Source organism: Loxodonta africana, chromosome 1 (genome assembly GCF_030014295.1).
Source record: "Loxodonta africana isolate mLoxAfr1 chromosome 1, mLoxAfr1.hap2, whole genome shotgun sequence".
In the NCBI taxonomy this organism is placed as follows: domain Eukaryota; kingdom Metazoa; phylum Chordata; class Mammalia; order Proboscidea; family Elephantidae; genus Loxodonta; species Loxodonta africana.
The window spans coordinates 13114248-13127996 of record NC_087342.1 but is presented as its reverse complement, the minus strand read 5'-3'; the positions used below and the strand labels follow the sequence as shown (position 1 = coordinate 13127996).

The window sequence follows — 13749 nt, the reverse complement described above, 5'->3', positions numbered from 1 at the left end:
ACAGCACTGATACTGGAGAGATGAGACAGATGCTCTAAGACCAAGGAGTGGCAACTATATCGTTCAGTCTGATATTGCATATGCTTTCTCTCTTCGTAGAGCTGAAATCTGAAGCCTATTTTTATCTTGTGTTAAGAAGGAAAGATATTGAGAAATGTAGTTTTCACAGCTGAAAGTGGTAGCTATGAAGTCTACAGCAGTTAAGTTCTACTGTGACACGACGTAGCAAACAGCTACACACCGTGTGTACAAATTCAGCCAAAGATGTCCACGCACAAGGTATACTTTCACCTGTTGTCGAAAACACTCAGAATTTCAACATAAGGGGGAAAACAGGAGTGAGGAAAGAACACAGACAATCTGTTACTAATATGGATTTCACTTTATTTAAAGAAATGCAGATAATACCACCTTCCAAAGAGCAAAAGCAGTCACCCAGATGCTCACCAACCACTCATGCCACGAACACCTGAATATGCGCGTGCATTGCAATCATGGATCCAAAGCTTAGCAGGACTCAAACGTTTGCATTTTCTGAGTACATTTAACTAAATGATCAGTAGATATAAAATAACCTATTAATGGTAGTATAAAGACTTTAATCAATCACCAAAAACTAAATGTATAATCTGTTAAAAAAAAACAAAAAAGAAAAAGAATGATGTATCATTCACCTTAAGCTTCCTCAACTCTCTGGACAAAGGAGAAGATTCTGAGTTTTCAGTTCTTCACATAGGGCTTCGTTGGAGGAAATCAGCTTTCAGCACTGTGCAAGAATCCATTTCAGAGAGGAGCCCAGAGTAATGGGAACTCTGTAAGCGGCTCCTCAGAGAAGTACCCCATGGGAGGCAGTAGAGCTGTGGGGTGCAGAAGCCCTGGAGCCACACTAGCTGGTTCCTATCCCAGCACTTCCATTTATTAGCTATGTGACATTTGAGCTTTATTTATCTCCTCTGCTTCTACTTTCTCATTTATAACTTGGGAATACCACTTGCGTAAATCACACAGATGCAAGGCTGTTATAAAGGGGACAGAACAAGTGTTCAATAAATATTAGCTATTAATATCTCATCTAGAAGATCAAAACGTGTGGATATGGGCATCTTTAGGAAAGGAACAAGTTGCCTTGTTCAACAGTTTTGGAGGGAGACAGACACGGAAAACCAGATAACTTGCTACTATAACTTTCTTCTGGATTGGAGAACCATTTAAAAGTAAAATTGGACTTGTCATATGTTCTTTACAGTAAGCCCAACTCACTGCCTTTTCTCTGTCCAGAAAATGTATCAGGAAGGAAGATTTTAATGGGAAAATGTAACTTGGTGGGACATAGTCAAGGGGTGAAAAACTACAATGGGGGGCTACAGTTACTGTGAAGATGATGGCTATGGGAACTAAAGTAAGGTTATTTATCTGTTAAACTGGAGGTGGGGTATACACAAATGTACAATAATACCCAGAGGGAGAAATGCTGAAAAATGAGGCGCATCACTACACCAGGGCAAGTGCACCCCATCTAGCAGGTTCCTTGGATTGGGAGGGAGCAAGAATCAAGCTAGGGGCTCGGTCAAAGTTGAGATACCAAGTGTTCCTGAGTAAGAAACTCAGTTTTCGAAATAAGTGGTGAGGACTCCAGAAATGGCTTTCTCGCTCCTGACTCTGCTAAAGGTTGGGGGAGCATATACCCCTCTTTTTTTTTATTTATTAATAAAATGTATTAATCATCAACTGTACACCAGGCTCTGTGTCATTAAAAATAGTAGTCTTATTCCATTTTTTACCAAAGGTTGTCCAATCTCGGCTCCTGGCCACTTCTCTTGCCATGGGGTGGGGAGGGGGGAGGAATGTGGCTAATTGTCCACAATCAAAGCCTTGTTTTTTTATCCTTTCATGTTAGGATTTCACTTTCACTGGTAGAGATTAAAGAGAAAAGAAGCAAAACACTGAAGGATCACTACAGAGACGGCAATGAAAAGAGGACCATCAACTCACACCTAGAGGTCTAATTGAAGAATACAGAGGATGACTTCAGACCCACAGCAACATTCCTCGCACTTCCAGGATGACACATGAATGAGCCATGACATCTCTATGGCAAAATTACACAGATCTTTGGGGCTTTTGTCTTCCATAAGAAGTTAAACCCATGGCCATCAAGTCCATTCCGACTTATAGCTACCCTATAGGACAGAACAGAACTGTCCTATAAAGTTTCCAAGGAGTGGCTGGTAGATTCAAACCACCGACCTTTTGGTTAGCAGCTGAGCTCTTAACCACTGTGGCACCAGGGATTCCCCATAAGAAGTAACACTCCAGAAATGACAGACTAGCGGTTTCTTACTCTTACACAAACCACTTCCTGAGGTCAAATTTTTAAAAAGGTGTTTGTAACTTAATATTTTAGATTGGTATTTACTCTGCCTCCTCAAATATCTTTTGAAAGGTGGGTCAAGACATTCTTCCAGCAATCTTCTTATTTAATTCCTTTCGCTTTCAGCTCCTCTTTGACACGTTGGAGGTAATCGGGATCAGGGTAACCAAACCTGCAAAAGGAAAATCCCTTTAGCTTCATCACAAATGGTTCTTAAGAATCTGTACAGTAGAGCCTTGTCACTTGAGGACTTAACATTCAGGGTTGCAAGCATTCACAAGCAATCCTGAAGGCTGATGACTTACCATGACTAAAAATGTGCAGATCTGAGTCATACAGCTAGTGAGTGAGCCTAGCTTTCTGCCCAGCATCTAGCTTCCAACAAGGTTTTTATTTTGTTAGCAGTACATGGTAAGGAGTGACTCTCCTAAACTTATGCTATAGGTACTGTATGTTATGGGCAACTTTGTGTTCTGTTACACATAAGGTCACCATGAGTCAGAGCCAACTCGACAGCAGCTAACAACAACCATCATATTCTACGGTAGGATTTTCAAATTTGTGGAATTGCAAAGGTCTCAGGCTATATTCCTGTTTGAGAACCAAAGGTCTGAAGTATTTCTAACTGAGCTGCATACAGAACAACTGGATTGCCTGTAATACAGATTCCACCATCTTAGTCCTCCTAAAGCTAAGACTTTTTTCTAGAGTACTATTAGCCAAGTGAGTCTAGGTTCTCAATGTACTGATGGGGGGTGAGGGTGGAAGAAGGAGTGATCTTTAAGAAAAGCAAAGTAATAACATTCCTAGGATCTAAACCCATTGCTATTGAGTCAATTCCAACTCACAGCAACCCTACAGGACAGAGTAGAACTTCCGCATAGGGTTTGCCAGGATGTAAATCTTTACAGAAGACTGCCCCATCTTTCTCCCACAGAGCAGCTAGTGGGTTCCAACCCCCAACCTTTAGTTAGCAGCCAAGCACTTAACCACTGCTCCACCAGAGCCCCTATTTGTAGGATCTACCCTTCAAATACGCATGAAACCCCAAATTAAAATAATTTACACTACTCATCTTGAGTTCTGAAGCGCCCTGTCCTTTAATGCAAAATGTAATGGCTGTATGATGCTTTATGGTTGGGAGGGTAGTGAGGGGAACTTATGGCCTTTGAGGGGATCATTCCAGATTAGAATCTCTCAAAATACTTCACTGTACCCAATCCCACTGCTATGAATAAAGTCTCCTTATATCACATCCTCAAACTGCCATATTTCATGATCTCTAAATTAGGTTTAGCAACCATTATATTTCAGGATGTCTCACTTTTTTGGACCTCCATCCATGGATGTTTTGTGGTGGATATCATTCCACGTAATGACATCTGAGGCTCCTGAAGTTCGAGACTGCCCCACTGTGAAGATCAGTTTTTGGTCAAAGGCCTTACGAAGCAGTCTCAAAACCTCTTGTCCTTCCACATTATCAGGCAAGTATGCAGTTCGGTGTGTTCCATCATATCTCTTTCCGGGGTTTGGGTGATCCTTCTGTGTGAAGATAAGAAAATGTCACATGAAAACACTCCCATCTAAATTTTAAAATCCGTATAGATGTGCCATTTGCAAACAGAGAAAATAAAAAAAATTTTTTGAAGGTTTGCTCCTATTTCCGATAACTCTTATTTTCCTGTTTCCCCAGATTCATGATGGGTACACTATCCGCCCTTTGGACTTCCCCTTCCTAGCTCATCCTCATCTACCCTTTCTCTGCCTTAAGTAACAGGCAAAAAAGATACCTGACTTACAAGCAGCCACTATGACCTTTATCACTATTTCAAGCCCTTGAAAATAATTCCCTGGGAAACGCTGTCTAAATAGGCAACAGGACAGTCTCTTTTGCTGTAATAATCCTAGCATAGTGGATAGAAACCCATGGAACTCAGAAATACTTACTGTTTGTACGCCTCCGCTCATCTTATAGGTAATCATAATGGTGGGATAGGGTGCATAACCTGGGAGACTTCGTGGTGAATAAGTGACACCCATGGTTCCATCTGGCTGATTCCCTGTCTGAATACCGTACTGGGTCTGGCACATAGGACAGACTGGCTTATATGACATGGCTTTATTGATACAAGGGGTGCAGAATTCATGCTTGCAATCTGGTAGCACCTGTTTGTTAGTAATGTTGTCCAGACAGATGGCACATGTGTCCTCTTCCTTCTTGTCCACTCCTGAGGCCCCGGAGCTGGCAGAGCCCTTGACTGGAGGTGAGGCTGTTTCTGAGTCATTACTATCAATGTCCATGGGTGTCCCATGGTCCTCATTCCATTTTTCTCCAGCCAACAGATGCATTCCCTCTCTCGCTGAGACATACTGCTTTGCTTTTGCAAGGTGATTTGGCAAACCAGTCAGATTCACTGAGTTTTGAGTTAACGACAAGTGTATGTTGGGATGCTTTCTTCTAAAGTCATCAGCAAACTTAGTGCCATGTAAGTGCTCTCTGTCCTTGCTCAAAAGTTTCAGGGAAAAAATTTCTCTCTTCAGCTGACATGAGACATGTTGATAGGCATCGATGAAGCTTGCACACGCGTGCGCAGACAGGTCAATCTCCTTGTCCTTGGGTTCAAACAGGATGCAGGTTTTCTGAGCATCCTTAGTTTTTCCAAAAGCCCTGATGCTAGTGTTGTACTTTCTCTCTATCACTGGTATCTCTTGCTGTAATTCAGCTTCTAAAAGCTCATAGTGGGCAGTGTCAACCTCGATTCCATTCATCATGCCATTGGGAGCTGATATTTTCACAGGTGTCTTGACAGAGCTTTCAGAGTTTCTGACGGCAAGAAAATGTTTGGCGGCTGAAATATCATCCTGGGGCCCAAGGAGAGTCAACTCCTTTCCTTTCTCCTTTATAAGGAGCTTTCGAAACCGGTGGTTTAATGCCTGTTTGATTTCATTGGCCTCCTTCCTATCTGCTAAAACCATACTCTCAAGCTTCAGAGATTCTGTGCCCTTCTGAAATTCACGGGCAAAAGACTCACGAGCTACTTCTAGGTTGCCAGATTGACTTGAGGTGAAGTCTAAATAGACCATATTTGGAGAACTCTGCTGAATTTTGATGTTTACGCCAAATCTTTTCTCTATGAATTTGATTTTATCAGGACAAGTATATTCGAAGTATTCAAGGAAAGGCAAGGAAACTTCAAAAGAGTGGCTATTTTCTTCTTTCCTGGTTTGTTGCTCAGGAGAAGAGCAGCTGTTGTGGTCCTGCCGACTGAGGGGCTCCTTCTCTGTTGTTAAACGGGAAGATCCATACATCTGCTCACTTGTCAGGAGCTGCTCACTCAAGAACCGATGTATTTTTTCAATATCTCTGAAGTCGCCACACACCTTCTCAATTCCATCAAGACCCTCCACTTTCTTGACATTGGGGCAGAGAGTGGCTATGTGTTTCCTCAGCTCTTTGGACAACAGGTTACAGTTCAGCTCAGCTGTTACAGCAAGAAAGATCTGTAATTTCAAAAGGAACAAATAAGGTCTCTGAGATATTCAAGCCTACAGTCTTCTCTTCAGGAAAATGCCTAGAGGCCAGAGAAATCACCATGATGTCTTCCCTTAAAGGGAGGGACTTCTGGCAAACCTTTACAGAGGACGTAACATGCTACAGTCTAGAGGTTCTCAGCCTTGCCTGCTCATTAAAATCACCTGAGGAGTTCAAAAATAGTGCCAAGGTCCATGTCTCATCCCCAGAGATTCTGATGGAACTAGTCTGCAGGGGGGCCTGGGCAGGAGCATTTTTAACAGACTCCCTGGATGAGAAGTCTGGATTCCAGAGTTGCCACTATCCATGTGACCTTAGTGAGTGGGGTGAAGGGAAGAGGCTTGTGTTCTCTGGGTAAGTTGCTGAGATTCTTCAAAAAAAATTCTGTGAGCCTGAAATAGAGCCATAAATCTGAGGAGGATATTTTTTCCTACTACTGTTTTTTCTCTTCTTCACACCTCTCCACCCTTTTCTTTTTCCTTTTTTTTTTTTTACTAAACACCTGTCTACATGCAATGTTCCCAGGCCCTATAAACCCTGGCCTTCAGAAGCTCCAATATAAGACAGACATATCAGATTAGAATAAAAAGGACTGAGGCAAGTTGAATGTAAGGTGAAAGCAAAATTTATCATTTTTGTTCTACCCCAAGGCCTTTGCACATGCTATTTCCTCTGAATATAACATCCTTCCCCTAGGCCTTCCTTCAGCATGTTTCCGGAATCCTGCCACTTGTCACACCTCCATCCGGACAAGCCAGGTCCAAGCCATGGTCATCTTTCATGGTCCCACTGGAGCCCCTCCTAACTGGTCTCTGTGCTTCCACTCTAGCCCCTTTCTACCTTCTGTTCTGCGTACAGCAGCCAGAATGATCCTTTTAAAATGTGCAGCAAATCATCCCACTCCTCTGGCTTGAAACCATCTGATGAATCCCCTCACATTTAAATTAATAGCCAAAATCCTCCCCATGACATTCATCCCCATAAGACCTAGCTCCTGGGTACCTCTCTCAGCTCTTCTCCTATCACTCTCTCCTGTGCTCATGGCCCTCCACCCACAGTGGCCTCCTTGAAGCTCCTGCAGCTCAGGGTGTAACTCCTATCTCAGGGCCTTTGCACTTGTCCTTCCCTCTGCCCAGAATGTTCTTCCTCTAGAAATCCACTGAGTTAGCTTGCTCACTCACTCGTATCTCTATAGATGCCACCTCATTAGGGAGGTTTTTCCTGTCAGCCTACTTAAAATGGCAGTCTGTCACTTCCTTTGCTTTATTTTTCTTCCCAGGACTCACCACTTGCAGACATTTTACTATGCATCTATTTGTTTCCTACCGTTGTCTGTTTCCTCAGTAGACTGTAATCTCCTTGAGGGCAGGGTCTGCTGTGGTCATGGCTGTATCCCCAGCTCCTGTGGCAGTGCCTGGCACACAAGAGGCATTCAATATCTATTTGTTGAATGAATTTTTGCATGGCTGGCTCCTTCTCATCAATCAAGTCTCAGGGCAAATGTCACCTCATCAGAGAAGTTGTCTCTGACTCCTGGTCAGGAGTAGCATCACCTCCATCCTCCCCTTCCTTGCTCTGGCCCTGTCTCTCTCTAAGGCTAAACCCCGTTTTATTTTCTTCTTAGGGTATATCACTTTCTGAAATTGTTTTATTTTGTTTACTTGTTTACTGTCTTTCGATGTAGCCCGTTCCTACCTTCTATACAAGCTGCATGACAGCAGGGACCTTGACTGTTGTGTTCACCTCCAGGTCTCCATGCCTAAAATAGTGCCTGGCTCACAGTGGCCTTCAGCAAATGGCTGTTGGAGGAATAATGATAAGGTGTGGTCTGGAACGCAGGGTGCAGGAACATGCCCAGCTCCTTTCAGCACTCACCTTTGACACACAGGAATCCACAGTGTTAGGAATATGTCTTTCATTGGGATGCTTCCCATCATACAGAGCTCCTGCTCCTGATGGTGTCACCAAGGAAGTTCTCTGACTCATGATCTTCTCTACTGGCTTTTCAGTGGGTTCCAAGAAAATGCTCACAGGTTTGTTTTCAACGCAGATTCGGTGTTCTCCTTTTTTCAACACTCTCTCCTTAGCTTTAGTAGAGACATTTAACACAGAGAGAGGGAAAGACAGGGAGAGAGAGAGAAATGGGAGAGATTTGAACCGCTCCTCTTACTCATGCATCAGTGCCCTGCCCCCTGCACCCTGCTATACAAGGCTGGTGAGGGGAACTCGGGAGATCCTAAGAACTCATAAGTCGGCAGGTTAAGTTTTAAGGAAGAAATGAGAGCTTAATGAGAATGGAATATCATCAACTCGTTAAAAGTCACGTTTCAGAAACTGAGTCTCCCATCTCACATTTCAATGATAGGGAAAAATGCTCATTTACAAAGTGAAGTGAAAAAAATCAAGAATCAAAACCGTAGACTCAGAATTTTGTAAGTATACAAGAGTTTGCAGACATTCACAGAGAAGAGCTGAAAGGAAGTGTTCACACTGCTTATCTCCAGGTGGTGAGATGAAGAGGTGGTTTTGGTTTTCTTCTCATTCCTTTCTCTCTTTTCTACCGTGAGCATGCATTACTTTTGTAATCCTCAAAAATACATCAATGACATTATTATTTATGCAATATTATTAATAAAAATGTATTAATGAAAATTTTACTTTCTTTTTGTCACACTGTCTTTGTAATCCATGCCTAAACCACAAGGACAGCTACCGACCTGCCTCCAGGGGCAGGAAGTGGCTTCTTAGGACAGCTGAGAAATACAAGGGGCCTGGGGATGAGGATATCAGCAAGCATCTACGTTAAGGCCTGGTCAGACCAGATCCCGGACTGGGGGTCTCTCCTGCTGTCAGGCTGAGTCTCTTGGCAGCTGAAGGCCCCAGTTCGTGTCCCCCCAGACAGTGCCATCCTTTCTCCCGCCCTCTCTCCTGGGTCAGCGGGGGCTGCTTCTAGCAGGACACCCGCGGGGCTGGCCCAGGACGGCTTTGCACCCCCAGCCCGGGCCCGCACCTCTGCGGCCCACAGCTCACCTGCCCTTTCCCTGAACTCCACCCGGAAGGTGTCCGGGGCGCTGTCGCCCAGGGCCCGCACGGTGCACTCCCCGCCGCCCGAGCGCCGGCTCTGGAAGTAGCTCTCCAGCTTCCTGCGCAGCCGGGGGCCGGGCTCGGACACCCGCACGACGAGCGGGGACGGCGGGCAGGGCGCCGAGGCCATGGCTCTGCGGGCGGGCGGGCTGCGCGGGCTCCGGGCGCGGGTAGGGCCGGCCTGAGGGGAAGGCACGTCCTGGCCCCGGGACTTGGGCCTCAGAGTTTCAGTTTCGTTTCCCCGAAACCCCTCCCTGTTCCGGGAGAGCCTCTTCTGCCTCTTTTTGTTGTCGCCACTGTGACTGTGGCCTTGGGCCAGGTGAGTAGGTCCCGGGTCGGTGGGAGCTGGAGGGAGCGGGTTTCTTGGGACTTGCAACTCTCAGGTCTCTGGTCCTGCAGGCTGGGGCGGGGAGTGGGCGACGGCCGGGGTCCCAGGGCCGGGTCTCCCCACCCAAGGATCTAAACTGGTCAGATGCCCAAGTGGAAGACAGTAAGTTTCTCCTGTGTTTGTCATTCTTTGAAAGTCTTGTTCTTATTACTCTTGTTTGGTGCTAAAATATAGTTCACATTCTGAATTCAGGTTAAAAAAGTATATATGTATATATTTTTAATTTAAATTTGTTAACCTGCTTTTATGACATGTTACTGTTAACTTCCCTCCAACTTTACCCTTTAACTGACTCTTGGGGCTTTTCTGCCTCCTTATCTTTGCTCAGCCAACAGTACTGAACTGCTTGCTGCTGTGTGTTCTGGTGAGAATGGTGAGAGGCCCTTGAGGTCAGGGCCTGCAAAGGGAGGCGGACTTCTGAAGAAAGAATTAAAATCTCTGGAAGACCTCCAAGAGGAAGCTTCAAGCAGAGCCTTACTAAGAGGGTTGGGGGTGAGGTGAGGAGGGTGAGGGGTATGGAGCAGGCAGGGGGCATCTGAGGCCCAGGGACCACTGTGGTCTGAAGCAGGAGGGAGAGCCTAAGGCTGGGAGGAGATGAGATGGGACAGGGAGGAAGGGTCAAGATGAGTGCTGCCCAATAGAAATATAACAGGAGCCACAAGAGCCAACCCCATTGTAATTTAGAATATTTTACTAGCTGTATTTTAAAAAGTGTCAAGAAACAGGTGAAAATAATCTTAATTATGTGTTACTTAATTCAGTACCTCCGAAATGTATTTATTTCAACATGTAATCAGTGTTAAAAACGCATCAGTGAGATATTGTCCCTTCTTTTTGTCAGGCTAAGGCTTTGCCATGCAGTGTGAATCTGGCCCTTACATCAGGTCTCAGTTGGGACAGGCCACATTCCAAGGCTCAATAGCTACATGTGCCTGGTGGTCCACACTGGACAGCACAGGTGGACATGGTGAAAGGTCTTAAAGATCAGTGGGGAGAAATGGAAGGGTTTTGAGCAGGGGAAGCAGGAGCATGGCATTCCAGATTTGGATATTAGAAGAGTGACAAGCCAGATCTACATCTTAGAAAAATGGTGTTTATCAAAAATGTGGAGGACACATTTCCAAGCAGAGATGAATAGAGGAAGATAGAGCCAGAGGTAAAGTTTTTGCATATTGCTATAAGACTGCAAATTGGTCGGTCGTTAGGGAGGGTAATTTGGTAGTGCTATCAGAGTTATAATTTTTTATAATTAAATTTATAATTGCATATGCCTTATGGTTCTGCAGTTCTAATTCTAGGAATTTGCCCAATCAGTATATTAGTACCCAAGTGAAATGACCTGTGTACAAGATTGTTCTTTACAGCATTGTTTATGATAGCAAAAGCTTGGGAACCCACTAGGGGACTAAGAGTTCAATAGCTTGTAGAGTACCTGTAAGATGGAATACAGTGAGCAGCAGGAAGAATGAGGAAGCTCTCTATGTGCTAGTATAGAAAAATCTCTAGGAGATATTCAGTGGGTAAAGAAAGATCCAGGAGAGGGTGTATGAGACGCTACCTTTTGTGTATAAAATATACTTCTGGGAGGATACAGAAGAAACTGGGAGGGGAGTTTAGTGAGGTGGTTGGGAGTAGGGTCGGAGGGAGCCTTTTAGCCTTTAAATTTGAATCATGTAAATGTCATACTAATCAAACAATAAAATGTAAATTCTGATACATTTAAATCTTTAAGAAGAATCTATTGCCATCTCCTAGGCATGAGGCGCTCAGGCCCTGAGAGAGTCAGCATCAGTGAGCAAGAAGGTAGGGGCATATTTGAAAGTGATTTAAGTGGTCAGGACCCAATGACCAATTGTATATAGGACAAAAGAGAAGACAACCAAGGACAATTCCTAGGTATCCAGCTTGAGAGGGTAAATGGTGTATCACTCACTGAATTGTAAAATCCAGGAGATAAAGCGTCTTCGTCATTTAGTACTGCTATAACAGAAATACCACAAGTGGGTGGCTTTAACAAAGAGAAGTTTATTCTCTCACAGTCCAGCATGCTAGAAGTCCGAATTCACAGCACTGGCTCCCGGGGAAGGCTTTCCCTCTGCCGGCTCTGGAGGAAGATCCTTGTCATCAGTCTTCCCTTGGTCTAGAGCATCTCAGCACAGGAACCTCAGGTCCGAAGGACATGCTTTGTCCCAGTGCTGCCTTCTTGGTGGTATGAGGTCCCCATGTCTCTCTGCTCGTTTCTGTCTTTTATATCTCAAAAAAGATTGGCTGAAGACACTACCTAATCTTGTAGACTTCATCAGTGTAAGTGACGCTAATCCATCTTATTACATCATGGTGATAGGATTTCCAGCATAGAGGAAAATCACATAAAATGGTGGACAATCACATAAAATGGTGGACAATCACATAAAATGGTGGACAGTCACATAAAATGGTGGACAATCACACAATACTGAGAATCATAGCCCAGCTAAGTTGACAGGTAATTTCGGGGGGACATAATTCAATCCATGACATAGAGCATGATTTTGGGGTGTGGGGGAGTGGAGATGAGGGGACAGTGGGTTCAGTTTTGCAGAAGCTGAGTTTGAGGGGCCTGTGTGACCTCTAGGTGAAGTTGAAATGTCAGGCTCAGGAGAGCCATAGCCTGAGATACAGACATGGAGTCACGTTTGCAGTTGGAAAGTTGAAGGTATGGGAGTTGATGAGCTCAACCCTGGAAAGTTCATGGAATAAGATGAGAAGTGCATATCAGGCAGAATCCTGGGGCAAATGATAAAGCTTGGACAATGGAAACAAATCCAGGAGAAGGGTCTGTATAAACGCAGAATGAGAGTGGCAGGAGAGCCAAGGAAGGATGGCATAGCAGAAACCAGGAAAGCGGAGTTCAGGAATCAAAGAATTAAATACTATAGACAGGGGGCAGTGAAGGTTAGGATTCAAGATAGTCCATTGGGGTTAACCACCTGGAGGTCACTGATGAGCTATTTCAGAGGAGTGCTGGGGTGAGGTAGGGAGCCAGATGATAGTAGGCCGAGTGGGCAGGCGAACAGGAGGAGAGTCAACTGCTCTTTCTGGAAATTTGGCTGCGTGTAAGGAGAAGGAAACAGTGTAGGAACCAGTGATGGAAAGTTGGGAAGGCTTTTGATGCTGTTTTTTTTTTTTTTGTTTTGTTTTGCTTTTAAAATTCCCTAACATGTCGCTTATTGCATCCTTTCTATTCATTTCTAGAAGTGGGCCACCACATTGAATGTTTTGGACAATGTGCTTCTTGTTTCTAATTTCTTTGGGTTAAATGGATGTCACTACCCCTGCCCAGTGTATTCCTGGACTTTTGAGCCTGGTCTGAAAATAAAAACAAGTGCAACTACATCTAAGGCAAAGTCCACCGGAAGCCCACAGCCAAAGCAGACATGGGAGTCTTCCTTCTTTGGTGAAAACAGCAGTGTCCTCTGGAAGCAAAAATGCCTCTTGTCCATGCATTTTAAGATTGTACTAGACCTGCTGCTTTTCCTCAACAACTAAGACTAAATACTGCCCTGATGGAGACCTGGTGGTACAGCTGGTGGTTCAAGTCCACCAGCTGCTCCGAGGGATAAAGATGTGGCAGTCTGCCTCCATAAAGATTACAGTCTTGGAAACCCTATGGGGTAGTCCTGCTCTGTCCTGTAGGGTCGCTATGAGTCAGAATTAACAGTGATGGGTTTGGATGCTGTAGATAGTTTTACAAAATGTTGTTATTGCAAAGACATTAGAAATCATTTCAGAGGCCTAAATATGTGTGTGGGCAACTATAAGCATTTGCATCATCATTATTCTAAAAGGTCACACTCTTTAATTCCTACCTATTGTATGGAAAATCATTAATATACGTTTTTCTGGTGCTCCTGATTTTTACCAAATATCCGCTTTTCTCATTTGATGAGGGTTATTTATCACAAACTCAGTAATACACACTCCTCACAGGCAAAGGTCCAGTTTCCTCTTTTTTCAAACCCTCTGGTGGTCTTCACTTACTCATGAGCCCAGTTCCTCGGTGTTCTAGAAGACTGTGCTTAGTCTCACCACTCTGTATCATCGTCCTCTACTAAATATGTAAAAGTCTGCTCCAACCTTCAAAGCCTGGCTGTAGTCTCACCTTCGCCATGAAGCTTTCCTTGCTCCATCCCATAAGCTCTTTCCCTCCTCTGAGCTGCCATAATGATGTCAGCTAGAACCTCTCACGTAGAAGATAAAGGATAAACAGTGGTAGTAATAGCAACACAATGTGTGAATCTTTACCAGTGAAACTGAAAACTGCTAGAGATCGGAAATCACGTTCGGTCTCCTGTCGCTGTATTCCTACCAAATTCCCCTACATGCTGCTTATCG

General features: G+C 44.4%; 2 protein-coding genes across 6 annotated transcripts in view; one reads left to right on the top strand and one right to left on the bottom strand.

The window, feature by feature from the left end:
- Positions 1 to 341: 341 nt before the first annotated feature.
- On the bottom strand, positions 342 to 9132 carry DTX3L (deltex E3 ubiquitin ligase 3L). 2 transcript variants are annotated; one of them, XM_064288599.1, is made up of 5 exons: positions 8934 to 9132; positions 7779 to 7990; positions 4538 to 5872; positions 3696 to 3913; positions 342 to 2543 (listed from the first exon to the last, which is right to left on the bottom strand). In XM_064288599.1, the coding sequence occupies exons 1-5, from the start codon at positions 9115 to 9117 to the stop codon at positions 2474 to 2476; spliced, it is 2019 nt and encodes a 672-aa protein (XP_064144669.1). In that variant the 5' UTR covers positions 9118 to 9132; the 3' UTR covers positions 342 to 2473. The 2 variants fall into 2 exon arrangements, with proteins under 2 accessions (XP_064144669.1, XP_003413010.3); XM_003412962.4 differs by having other exon boundaries at positions 346 to 2543; positions 4319 to 5872.
- A 46-nt stretch (positions 9133 to 9178) lies between these two features.
- PARP9 (poly(ADP-ribose) polymerase family member 9) overlaps positions 9179 to 13749 on the top strand; it is a 31855-nt gene continuing 27284 nt past the window's right edge. The window contains exons 1-2 of one of the 4 annotated variants that reach the window (XM_064288720.1): positions 9496 to 9872; positions 11415 to 11543. The gene's annotated coding sequence lies outside the window, so the exon portion shown is untranslated. The other 3 variants (XM_064288760.1, XM_064288835.1, XM_064288809.1) reach the window with 3 other exon arrangements.

What these genes read in the sequence shown, in the direction of transcription:
- DTX3L (XM_003412962.4), bottom strand. Translation starts at nt 9,117, where the DNA reads ATGGCCTCGGCGCCCTGCCCGCCGTCCCCGCTCGTCGTGCGGGTGTCC. An exon ending in GGAGTTCAGGGAAAGGGCAG is followed by an intron (nt 7,991 to 8,933) that starts GTGAGCTGTGGG and finishes TCTCTACTAAAG; the next exon opens with CTAAGGAGAGAGTGTTGAAA. An exon ending in TGGATTCCTGTGTGTCAAAG is followed by an intron (nt 5,873 to 7,778) that starts GTGAGTGCTGAA and finishes TTGAAATTACAG; the next exon opens with ATCTTTCTTGCTGTAACAGC.